Genomic DNA, 13,062 nt, shown 5'->3' with positions numbered 1-13,062 from the left:
TTGGCTGCTCATCAACATGGTCTGTGACACGTAACTGATCGAGGCTATTGAAGGATTTTACAACCAAACTGCCGCAGTTGGTGCCAAAAAACATACTCCCTCTCAGAGTCGTAACTCAGTCAGATCTGAGCAAACATGAGACTTCAGACACATATTCAGATCATGTATGATTTACAGTTTGACATACCATTGCACGTGTAATATTTCCATTGCTCATTGCAAATAAACGTCCAAAGATCCACTTACAGAAAAAAAAGACCCTCCTTGCAACTCTGAAACTTGCTGTAGAATTATTATGTAAAGGGCAGCTCCTTTTTTTATCTTTGTACATCATTCTACACTGGGGACATTATACCCAGCATATCGCAACACATTTAAAATCACAATAATATTGTATCGTGGAGCCTTTTGTGATCCACACCCCTACTTTCCAGTAGTGTTCACGATGTATTCAGTCAAAAATTCTAGTTTTGGTCAAAGTATGAATGATTAACCCTCAAAGAGCTTTTTTCCCAAGCCCTTCCAACAACTTTTTCCTACGTGACCTGATGTCGGTTTCTGCAGGATGCCATTGCTACATATAAACCCATGTACTGCTGTGGATGTTACGTCAGCTCGGTTCCAGAAGTCGCAAAATAACAAACACAGTTAACAATCCAGTTGTCGGTGGACCAGCAACTCCTGTGTGCTCGTGTCAAACTTCGTACTGAGGCTACTCTTTTGGCTGGTTGTTACTCGTGATGAGTGATGTTTATGTTGTTCGTGTTGATATTGATGGTTGTTGTTGACGGCCACTGTTGTTTCAGATCACTATATTTGGTTCCCCCACCTCCCCCTGATTGTTGAGTATTTATATGCGTTCTCTTGTGTCTGTTTTATGTTTGTCTTTACTTGCTGTGCAACTAATTGCCCTCTAGGGGCAAAATAAAGTCGATGTTGAAGTTGCTGTCAATGGAGTCTGTTGGCTTTGAGGAGAGCATAGATAACGTCCTCAGCTCCCTGTTGGAACAAGGTAAAGTGGTAAGATAAACTTAAACTCTAAAAACTTAAAACCTTTAGAACTGAAGAAGCCCCTTGGATGAGAGGTGAAATGCCTTCAAGAAACTCAGGCAAGTCCAGTTGCCTACCATATAGCACTCAAGAATGCCACTGTAAAGTTTTCAGCTTAATCTGCTGTCACAAAGAACCTTCAATCTTAAACACACAAACAAATGATTGTGTCAACGCTACAAACCAGTCAGTCATGCAGTCGAGTTTTTTCATTCACATCTGGACCCGACTACAGAACATGAACCTCTTATTACAGCGGCCATGTGTGATGATAGTAATACTGCGTGAGCCTGTTTCCTGCCGACTGCTGACTCCACACTAAAGCTCATTCTGAGGATCCTAAAACAGGAAGTGAGGAATAAGAGAAAACGACACGTACTCCCTCTTTTTCTCTCCTTATCCCAAGAGATTCTTTCTGATGGTGAGAACAGAGCTTACATAACAAACAACAACAATACACACACACACACACACACACACACACACACACATACACATGTCTGGGATCCGAGGAACCGATGGTAACAGTATGAGAATGTTCTGGAAAAGAAAAATAGCTTCCAGGAACCACAGACAGCCCAGAGACTGTTAAAGGAGCAGTTCATGTAAAGAAAGAAAAAGATCCACAGATCTGAGTCACTGCAGCTTTTGGTAAAATCAGTTATTAGTTAGTTTTAAACCAAACTTTTACAACACCAGGGTCACTCAGGAAGCCATTTGCAATGCCTTAAGGTGATCTGAGAATGCGCTTTTAAAAAAAACATGATGCAGGATTTTTCTAAAAACAATGTGTAGGCTCATACAGAAGTAATCCCTCTCATGATCCACAAGAAGTGTGTGGCGGTGTGGCAACCAGGTGCTGGACTAGGGATGCACGATATATATCAAGCCAACAATTTACCGGCTGATAATGGGACATTTTAACTATTATGCATTATTCTGATAAATAAAATTATAGCAGATAAATAGCGCAGATAACATGATGCCAGACTGCTTTCACTGACTCAACAATGGCAGCATCTACACACCTGACACAGTGAGTGGCGGTACATGTACCTTTAAATATCGTTTGCTAGCCGCAAATAAATACAGAGAAGAACAACAACAACTGCAGCACACTGTCAGGAGGGCAAAACATGTTGCAGTGTGGACGTCTTTCGCAGTTTCAGAGGAAGACAACAGGATTACGGCAAGGGTCTGACCTCCAGCCGCCCCACAACAAAGGTTAGATGCAGCGCTGAATGACCGTCTCCAGAGTGTTAGCACGAGCTAATTAGCAGCAGCGGCTAACATCCAACACAGAGCTTTTAAAAGGCTCAATTCTGTTGTTAAACTTATCAATAACCGCTAGCCATGTGATGCTACAGTTAGCGATTATTTGTATTGTTACCTGACAACCCAGTCTGGATTTAACAACAGATGGACGTTAACAAAAATGAGTCAGTTTGATTTGGCTAGGTCAGAGCTATGAAACATTATATCAGCTATATTTTGTGGACATAAACTACAGGTTATACACACTGAAATGATCAGTTATCATATCAGTTATTGGCCATGAGAAGCAGGTAATTATCGGTTATTGGTATTGGTTGAAAAAAACCCATATTGGTGCATCCCTATGCCAGACTGTAAGTAGCAGGCATCCTAGACACAACTCCAAAAAACGCAAATAAAGGAGGCGTAAAACCAAACAAGAGTGAATCACGGGTTGGCTCTTACCTTTGGTTTCACTCGTGAGTGTGTTTACAGACAATAAAAGACAATTTGAGTTACTCTTTTGTGGAAGTTTAATAGGTAGAAAAACCAGGAAATGTAATTCTGGTGACTGACAGAGAGTCACACAGAATTTTAATGCTTCTCATGTGTGTTTATGTTCTCCTGCTTCACAGAGTCCAAACATTCAAGACTGCAACTCAACCTCATGTTTCACAGCAATAATGGGAACACGCCATAACAGTCCTGTGACTGATCTGCTTTGCTTTCACACCACAAAACGAAACACACCAGAGGTCCCTCCCTTTCAGGCGGTCTCAGCTTGTTTAGTTTGCACCAGAGTTTGACTGACAGTTTTCAAATCAGCCAACACTGAACCACAGAAACACACACGAGTTTGTTTTAACCAAACAGGTTATGTGTAAAGGCACACATACACCTCGTATACACTGCATGGTTCAACTCAACTCCACTCCATTTTAGTGCTAGGACCTTTTCCCTGTTTCTCAGGATCATCAGCTGAGCGCTATAGCAACACTGTGTGAAACTGCCGTGACACCATCTTTAACAAGAGACTTGCTCAATCCTTTTATAGGTGGTTGAAGTGCACCTGCACTTCCTCAATTGACCAATCCTAAGTCCCATCCCCTTAGTTACTGTTACTATGTTGGACAAGCTTCACAAAAAGAAACATGGCAATGCTGGTTCTGCTTAGAGACAAAGTCAAACCTAGCGCTGCTAAACTGACTTTAAGATAACTCCACTTGACATAGCTATACATTTGCTAGCTAGTTGGCGAGCATTTTGCTAACATTAGCTAACTTAAGACATGACAATATACAATTTAATGTTTCCGTGAAGACTGTGACAGACCCCTCTGCCACATCTTTTAACCATCTTCAAAATTTTGTTTTCTTTTCAACCTCTTTACCTACCTCATAGTAAATCTAAGTATAACAGGGAAGGGAAAATTTGACCGAGGTTCTGTCAGGTTACAAACTTGCTCAGCTGTCACTGGAGCATATCCTCCTGAGACCTTAACTTTTGTTTGGTATGCATTTTTAATTTCTTTTAGCTATTTGGGATCAGTAGGACCCGATAAGTAAAAAACTAAACACTGCCAATGAGAATTAAGTCCCAGTGTCCTCAAACGGGACATCAGTAAAATAAACAAGTTTCAACCATAAAATCTGATCAGGTTTTGGACCTTGTCCGCTTTTGTGTCAGGATCGGCTACAGACTGACTTGGCAGAGATGGCTGCTATCTTGTATTGTCTACTTACTACCACTAGATGGCACAAAAAAGTGTCCACGAACGAGAACAACAGGTCTAACTTAAGTAGAATAAAGTGTAAGGTCAAGTAAACCTAACATGTGATGTCCTCATATGAGGTCTCAGGAGGAGGATCTCTTGACCCGGATTTAAACCTCAACCAAGGTGATATCAAAAAAATGTACTAGGTATAGTTGGAACAGGGTCAGTTATACAGCAGTAATATGTATAACAAAGTCAAAAATTTATTTCAGTTGTTATTACCTGACATGCTTAGGCCTCCATACTCAATATGTGGAACATCTGATACTCAGTTTCTGTAGCCCTACGTTCACCTTTGAGGGTACCCCACCTATAAAGGGGTGTCTCCCGCCTTATCTCAACCCTTTTGCTGTTGTAATCCATGGGAGAGGTGAGCGACATTGCTCTGCAGCACTACTGTACGTGCTGCTTTCAGCCTATTCATCCCTTGGTTGAATCCTGAACTGCTGCCTTTTATAATACTTCCACTGAGGGGTGCCAAGGTTGGATTAACATTAGTGATTCAGTGATACAGTAAAGAGCATTTTGACAGTGAACATGCGCCTCTTTAGCCCCTCCACTTTATCTCAGCGGGCCTTTTAATGTGTCCTCGTTCCCTAGTTTATTGTCATCATGAGCTATTTTCCTGCCCGTCAGGCTAAATGTTGGCCCGCTCTCCTCCTGCTGACTCAGTTCACTGAGCTTCAGTGTGCGTGCAACCGAGCAGTGTGTGACTCATTTAGTTGTTATCTGCAGATAACCAGAAAATTAGGCCGTGATCTTGAGATAAGCCGATGGAAAGTGTATGAATGTCCATAATGCAATGAGTCAGGTTGTTTGTTTTAGACATCCAACATCCAGGTCAACACCTCTGGTGACCCAGTAGACTAAAAAAGCAAATGTCAATCCTAAACAAACGGAAAGAGTGATCAGAAACCACTTAGTTTAACAGTGTCAGTCCTTAACAGTGACCGTATCTGACGCATTATTTCAACCTTTATGTGGCTGTTTTAGTGCTCTTCATCGTTTTGTCTTTTTTATTTCCTTCATAAGTGAGAACATGTCGTTCTGTATAGGTGAACATCTGCTGCTTGTGATCACCCTGCACCTGCGTTTCAGCAAATGTTTGAACAGTTTCACAATATAAGGAAGGAGAGCTCGGAGAAAATAAGAGACGTTCATCTACAGCAGTCTGACAAACAGCAGCTGATGTTACATCAGCGCTCCTGCACAGCTCTCGGGTCAGCTGGTTGTAATGGTCACGGTCAGAATGTGTTGGTATTTGTGTTTTATTGTTTTATGTGTTTATAGCAATATCATGCCACAACAGCTGTCTGTGTGGCTGCTCAAAATGTTTGTTGATAAAGTATGTCTTCATCCAAAATGCAGCGTCACAGTGGAGACTCATTTGGATAGTTAGACTATTACAATTTGTTTTACTATGACATGTACTTATTATTATTGTGTAGAACCTGGTCATTTCTATTTATACTATTCATAAGATGCATTAATTATACAAGTTGGGTGAAAACATATGTTTTAATTTATGTTTAAATCAGTTAAATCAGATTCCAGACCAACAAAATTATCTGGTATGCGAAGAATGCAAATAACGGTTTATTTACATTCATATGTGGATGTGTGTTCCCAACTTTGACAAACATATGTTAGGCTGTGTGAACCGAACAGGACCGCAACTTTGAACTTGTTTAAACTACAGCCAGCAATAGCAAATGAAAGTTTACAAACACAACCAAAGATGAAACCAACAAAATAACAGGCACCCCACATAAGGCCAGTAAGACTAGGAAGACAGCAGCCAGTTACACGTTGTGTGTAAGTTCAAACTTAACCTAGTTATAATGTAAATTATTAACAAGTTGTGGTTTATGCATTGCTAAAATAAAAGCTGTTGCATCATGGAGAATAGTTGTAACATATCTAAGTTGCAACTAAACAGTTACATATGCTCCTAGGGTCGATCTAAATCGTAAAATGTCACACATGCCCTGCTCTGTGATGGAAAAACACCTGCAGCAAAAATAACAGGCGACTCTGCTTTCAAACATCATCACTCAAGACAAGCTGTCATCGGTTTAAGACACACCTTGAAGAAGGTAGCCCTGTTGTAGTGGAAATGCAAATCCCTGCTGTGCCAAGCCGAACCAAGCCAGCCCAAGACTATCGAAAAGAGGAACTAGTAGGTGATTTAGTTAAGAAATCACTCATAGTTACAAAGCTTCTAGTGTCGAATTTATGCCCTAACATACACGGAGCTGGTGCAACCTAGTGCCGGTGCATAGTGGCAAGAACATAAATCTGCTGCACTGAACAACATAAAAAAATCCACACACTGAAAGATCAGAGACACAAGTCGAAACCTATTTTTACCACGTTGAAGTGAAAATGTTGAGACCGCTCGGCTTAAGGACACTCAATAATTGTCTCATCAAACAAACTGGGACCAGTGATGAGTTTCAAACTGGCCAAACAGCCATCAGAGTGTAAAATCAAATGTCTGCAGAATTTGAGTGCTTTCAGCCCTGTAGTGATTCATCTTCTCACACACAGAGGATCTTTGGTTTAGCTTTTTTCTTTTAAACAGCACCAAGACAGTTAAACTGTCAAGGAGAGGAGAATCAGCTGTGTGTGTGTGTGTTCAATTAGGGAGCCAGTACCTTCATGCAAACACGAGTTTGAAAACAAAAAGAGGCCAGAATGTTAGCGGAGCAGGTCTGTGTGTATGTGTGCGGTGTGTGTGTGTGTGTGTCTGGGACAAATAGATCTTTGTCCGTGCTAGCGGTGTTGTCCAGGCACTTGGCAGAACAGCTAAAGAGCCGAAGGACCCCATAAAACACCATAATAATACTGGGAACAGGACACACACACAAAGTCTTTGAGCTTCACTTCCTCTGTCTACAGTTTCAGGACATGAACCCCTGAATTCCTCATCACTGACATGTTAACCCTCGATCTGCAGCACTGAGGTGTTCGGGTGTTGTTGCCCCTCTGAAACTGACTACAGTCGAACACACTGCTGAGGATGTAGAGAGCAGAGTACAGCCATAAACACCACAACAGATGCAGGAGAACTGGGGACAGCGTGGAGAGGTACATACTAGTCAGGGCGTAGTTGGGGTTCTCCACTTCCATGCGCTGTAGCTGAGCTCCCAGGTATACCTGCAGGTGAACCACAGCAGGAAATGATATCATTATAAAACAGTATCAGTAATTAATGGTGTAAGGCAGGCAGCAGACTCCAAAAAAGTTAATCTGGTGTGTTGTCATGGGTAAAATGACCAAAAGTGAGGCTTTCCCCACAAATCATCAAAATAAATGGACAGATTTTTTTGGGAGTTTGGTGTTGTTTAGCAATTCTAGCAGCAGTTCACCACTTTAGTTTAAACTAAAATATCCAAACAACTATTGAATGGAAGTTTTGTACAGACATTCATTAGCAGGATTTATACTTATGCATCAGCGCTATGCAGAGCCTACACACGTAGCCTACACCACTGTGAGCATTTATACTTGTGTGGTGGTGTGTTTGTGTCACTCTGCAGTTACACTTCCAAAACACTAGTCAGAAGCGGGGTTTTAAGTGCTTTAGTTGGTTGATTCAAAACGCACCTAAAACATACATTGAACATGTACACAAGTACACAAATCAGCTTCACTATAACTCGCAGCATTCACAGACAAAGCACTTCTCTTTTATTGGACACATTTTCTCCACAAATACAACATGCTAATGTTTTTAGCACAAGCCCATGGCATTTTACACTGTATAAATTAGCCTAGCGACAAGCGGAGATTTCCTCTGTTCATCCTCTTAAAATGCTATTTTGTGGAGGCTTTATTGTCTTCACAATTTATTGTTTCTTAACTCTTGAAATTAAAGTAAATAAAAGCTTTGTTTCCACTGAGGGAAATGGTTTCAGCTTACAAAAACAGACAGGAGGTCTGCGTTGCCGCGACCTGTAGTTACATTTTTGGGGAGGTTCACATCAGGCTACAGCATAGGCTCTATGTAAATGCACAGCCTATGCCGTAGGTACTGCGTCAAATTGATGCAGACATATAAATCCTGCATTCGTCCCGAGAGGATGAATCCAAATGACTTTCATTATCCCGACTTTTCCTGTAATGCCACCTGCATATCAAAGTTTTCACTTATCTAGTAAAATATCTTTACAGCTCCACTTATGGTCATGGTTCCCAGAGGATGAATCCTACTGACTGAATTTTTCCTATCATCATTATGAAGTCTTCTTGGATTATATTTAGTCCAATTAGTTGAAGTAGACAGGACTGTGAGGTTGTGAAGGAGTATGTTAATGTGCTGATGTGTAGTTTGTCTTTGGAAACAAGCCACATATGTTTTCACTTAGATTTTATTGCTGCTGTCGTCAGTACCTTGATGTCAATGCCTCGTGCTATGGAGGAGTTGTTGAAGAACCTGGCAGGAACCTTTGAGGCTAGGTCGGGTTCTTCTCGACCAAAACCAAGATTTAAGAGGATTTCCTCTGGATCCTCCTCGTACAGATCCAGCAGCTCTGACACACTGTGGACACACACACAGGCATACAGTCAGTAAGTCAGTCTGTAAGTCAGTCACTTAGTCAGTTAGCTGGTGAGTTAGTCTGCTGGTTAGTTTAGTCAGCCTAACCGCAGGTTAAGGAAGGTCTCCTCTGGGTGCTCGTCTGACTGCTCCAACACCTCTGAAACACTACGAGAACACAGACAGCCAGTTAGTACTTTGCACGCATAGCTTTATGACAGTGGGTTAGTCTGTTAGTGAGATAGTTAATTATTTAGTTAATAGGGCAGTTAATAAGTATGATGGCTCAGCCGCCCTGGAGAATGCAACAATGCTCCGCCCCTTCCCAGCTCCTCAACAGCCCCACCTAGAGGAAGTAAAGACCAGAGAAAACCGGACCAGCAGCAGACGATCAGCCCCTTCAAGAACCCGCAAAAGTTGTTTGTGATTGTTGAGGCACAAAATGACCCAGTTGGAGCTCATTTTGCAGCAGCTTTCAGAAAGACCACACAGACATTTCTGCTAATTATGGTATTATTAATAAATGCTAGTCATTTATAAAAACTGCCTGTTCAAAGCTTCACTAAGTAAAGTTTATAAAAATTACTTTTTGGTCATATTTAATGAAACTTTCACTGTATCCAGACAGTAGTGCATGAGACAGTCTGTGAAAAAAATCATGTTCCTCCTCATGATGGTGCTTCTGATGGCATTTGCAAGAATCCACATGTGAACAAAAACAACCAGTCAGAGCCCCTGGGGTCCCTAAGGCGCCTAACACATGCTGCTTTTTTGGTGCCCTCAAATTCATTGTTTTCAGGCATGCTCAAACGCCAGAGCGACACTGTCAGCTCTGCACTCAGGATTTCAGATAAATAGGCTATGATACAGTGCTTTTTAAGGTAACCTCAGATGCAACCTGCCACCATGCTCTTGAAAGCTGGCAAAAAAAGAGCACACAATAGTAGTGCCTAGTGCACGACCTCACATTGTCCAGGCAGTAAAGACGTGGCATGTGTACGGCCCCTAATTTCCAGGGCTGGTACCTGCGGTTATTCCACAGGCTAGTTAATAACATGTCAGGCAGGAAATCCAAAGTGTGGGATCATTTTGAGAAGGTGAAGGACGAACCCAAGGTGATATGTAAACTCATCTTCATTGGTCGACTACAAACATGACGTATCATCTGTAACATGGAAGTAGCTACATGCCCATTAGCCACTTAGCACAATCATTACTGCTTTGCCGACAGCGTCATTAACAGGCGCCTTAACGCTCATTAAGATTGCTTTGCAATCTCAGACACAACCTGCCAACATGCTCTTGAACGCTAGAGCAAAAAAGGCACAAGAGTAGCACAGAGTACCCGACCTTGCATTTTCCACATTGCTAAAGAAGGGTCATGTGTACGGCCCCTAACACAGCTTCAATCATGTCAATCACTGTTTGCGAGCTGCAGACAAACTGTCAAACTAGGCTGCGCTGATCAAATATGACTCAAGAGTCTGTCACTGCATTGTCTATTTGTCACCTCAATTGTCCCAGAAACAAATTTTACTGTTAAGCAGTAAAATGAGAGCATTTGTGACTCGGCTGCCATGTTGAAAACAGTGGATCCAAATGAAGTACCACCCACCAGCCTAAGCAAACATTCTCTTTTTCAGCTAAACTGTACACTATAATATGTATCTGAGGCAAGAAATATGCAATGCAGGGGTGTCGGTGGCTTAGTGGTAGAGCAGGTGCCCCATGTACGAGGCTCTTGCCGCAGCGGCCTGGGTTCGACTCCAGCCTGTGGCCCTTTGCTGCATGTCACTCCCTCTCTCTCTCCCCCCTTTCACACTTCTCTGTCCTATCCATTAAAGGCTAAAAATGCCCCAAAAAATATCTTTAAAAAAAAAAAAAGAAATACGCAATGCAGTGACAGATCCTTGATTCATATTTGATGAGCGCTACCTAGTTTGACACTTCACAAGCAGTTTTTGATATGACTGACAGCTGCTTTAGAGACTACTCGGCTCTGGTTGCTTGCTTTCGTTCACATGTAGTAAGGCCAGAAGGAGTAACATAATTTGTTTTTCACAGAATATCTGTTTCATGCACTACAGTGTGGATCTAGTGACCATTTCAGTAAGTATGACAGAAAGTTGTTTTTATAAACGTTACCAACTGTAGGCTTATTGGTCGACAAGAAAACATAGTAAATGCTTAACAGGTTTAAGTTAGAGGGGAAAAAAGGAGTTTATATGGATCTCAGAAATGTCCTGTTTATAAGCTTTTAATGGCCATAAATAATACAAATTCGTCAAATTCGACAGCAAGCAATAACAACTTCATTGTCAGTACAGGCACATCACTATTGCTATCTTAAAATGTGAACCTATCGTTTAATTATGAGGCTCTGGGGTGTTTGCATACATCAGTGCTCTCAACAAATTAATTGCTTTTCTTCCTGACACACTCAGAAATCTGAAAAATCTTTCAACCTGCTGCAAAACTCTGTCGCACTGACCACAACCCAGGAGGTTCTCAAACCTTGTATCAACAACATGGATAGATCACCCATGATGCATATCCCCCTTATGAACCTTTACACATACAGTCCACCATTCCCCCTTCAATTTCTGGAACGACGCCCAACCCTGGCACCATCAGCCCCCACTCTTATCTTATCACCTTGCCCCGCTTACCCACCACCTCCAATAAATCAGCCTTCTATAAGACTTTCCATCCCAGACACTCAGTTTGACAATGAATCCTCCAAACACAAATGTACTGGTGACACACCTCAGACATACATTTAAAATAGTTTTGTGACCACACCTGCTTCAAGATCTCTAAACATTTAACCCTCCAAGCTTCTGACAGAGCAGTGACACTGTGAGCTGTTCTTATTCTAACTAGAGTTGCTCCAATACCTATACTAGTGTCTGAAATGCCTCTGTTACTCCCTATAGTGCTGGACTGGGCATCAGCAAGTACGCCAGTCCACGCACTGATCTGATACCACGTGATTTAGTCAGCTATATTGGTTGCATTTTACACTGGACCCCCAGTAAAAATACAACAGGCACAGTTTACAATGCTTTAGTTTCAGGGTTGGTATTATAGAACTATTACTCTTTTTCTTAATAAAAGGTATCGGATCGGCACTCAGTATTGGCCGATTCAGTTCAGGTATCAGTATCAGGAAGGCAAAAATGGCATTAGAGCGTCTCTAATTCAAACCACTCAAATTTCACTGGGAGGAGCTCTGAGAAAAGTCTGGTTCACGTCTTCACTGTTGTAGGTAACATAAGTGGGAGAAAATACAACCTTTTTGCCAGAAACTAACCACAATGGTTTATTAAATCAACTGTGTCAATGTCTTTACATCTTCAGATACTTCTTACACAGTCTTAAATTACTGGTTCCCAATGCTTTTTGCTTTTGACCACTAAAAATGAAGCAATGTCCGAGCATAGCCTGACAAATACTGGACTTTGGAGGCCCATACCGATGTTGATATTTAAATACATATACATAGCATTTTACGGCTTCACGATAAAAGCTACCTTGTGTTTTGCTAGTTTAAACTTTCAATGAGAAGCAGTGACAAGACAAAATGTTATGTTAACATGAGCAGTAACTTAATATCGCTCTGACAGTGAACAACAAACAGTGAGGCTGGTATCAGTGATATAAAATTACAAACAGTAATGCTGAATTTCATGCTGCAGTGTTTCCTGTGAATCCCTCGTGGGGATGGCAGACTCCGCCACTAACAATAAAACAACTTTAAAGAGGGGTAGAGTGGATATTGCTGGAAAAAAGTTATGTAACATTTTAAAATCGGGGGTTTCACGAAAACGTTACAGATTCTAACTTTAAGGGAAGACAGTATTTATTGTGTATAATTCTGGGGATTTTCTGGGACCACATGAGGTGGAAAGGATCCAGTCTATAATGGTTATTTTCTGAAACTTAAGCATTATTTTTATTTTCTTTAATCATGTGTCACATCAGATTTTATCTTGGGACCCCTTGGTTAGTAACCTCTGCTCTAAATTCCTGGGTCTCAAAAACAGCACCTCGAATTCTCTGCGGTGTCATTTAATTGGTTTGAAATTTAATAACAGCCCTCTGTGTCTCTGCCCCGCTCTACCTGCATTACTTCCTGCAGAACCCTCCATGAGTCTGACTGACGGCCGATGAAGTGAACTTACCTGGACACAGTGCTGCTTTTCCCTGATCCTGTGGAGTTCATACTTCTTCCTCTCTCTTTAAACTGACTCCTCTTCTGATCCGCCGCAAGACCAAAACTACACATTGACATACAAACAGAAGCATTAACACACATACACAGAGTTTAATGACTGAATGTGGGGAATAAGATAAAAGTCAACTCACCAGGATTCAGTTTTATTGTTACTGGACTGAAGATGGTTGGCTGCAGAGGAAAACAAGAAGATTTAGAATACATTCT

General features: G+C 41.5%; 1 protein-coding gene across 3 annotated transcripts in view; it reads right to left on the bottom strand.

Annotated features, from left to right (window-relative positions):
- Positions 1-13,062, bottom strand: part of itprid2 (ITPR interacting domain containing 2) — a 59,553-nt gene that overhangs the window by 19,666 nt on the left and 26,825 nt on the right. For all 3 annotated transcript variants that reach the window (XM_049593690.1, XM_049593689.1, XM_049593691.1), the window contains exons 7-10: positions 12,987-13,026; positions 12,803-12,898; positions 8,474-8,621; positions 7,177-7,237 (exon numbers count right to left, since the gene is read on the bottom strand). In XM_049593690.1, coding sequence (XP_049449647.1) covers positions 7,177-7,237; positions 8,474-8,621; positions 12,803-12,898; positions 12,987-13,026 — 345 coding nt within the window. The remainder of the gene's footprint in view (positions 1-7,176; positions 7,238-8,473; positions 8,622-12,802; positions 12,899-12,986; positions 13,027-13,062) is intronic.

This window comes from Epinephelus fuscoguttatus, linkage group LG13 (genome assembly GCF_011397635.1).
Source record: "Epinephelus fuscoguttatus linkage group LG13, E.fuscoguttatus.final_Chr_v1".
Classification (NCBI taxonomy): Eukaryota; Metazoa; Chordata; class Actinopteri; order Perciformes; family Serranidae; genus Epinephelus; species Epinephelus fuscoguttatus.
The sequence above is the reverse complement of the archived record's forward strand: the minus strand, read 5'-3'. Positions and strand labels throughout refer to the sequence as shown.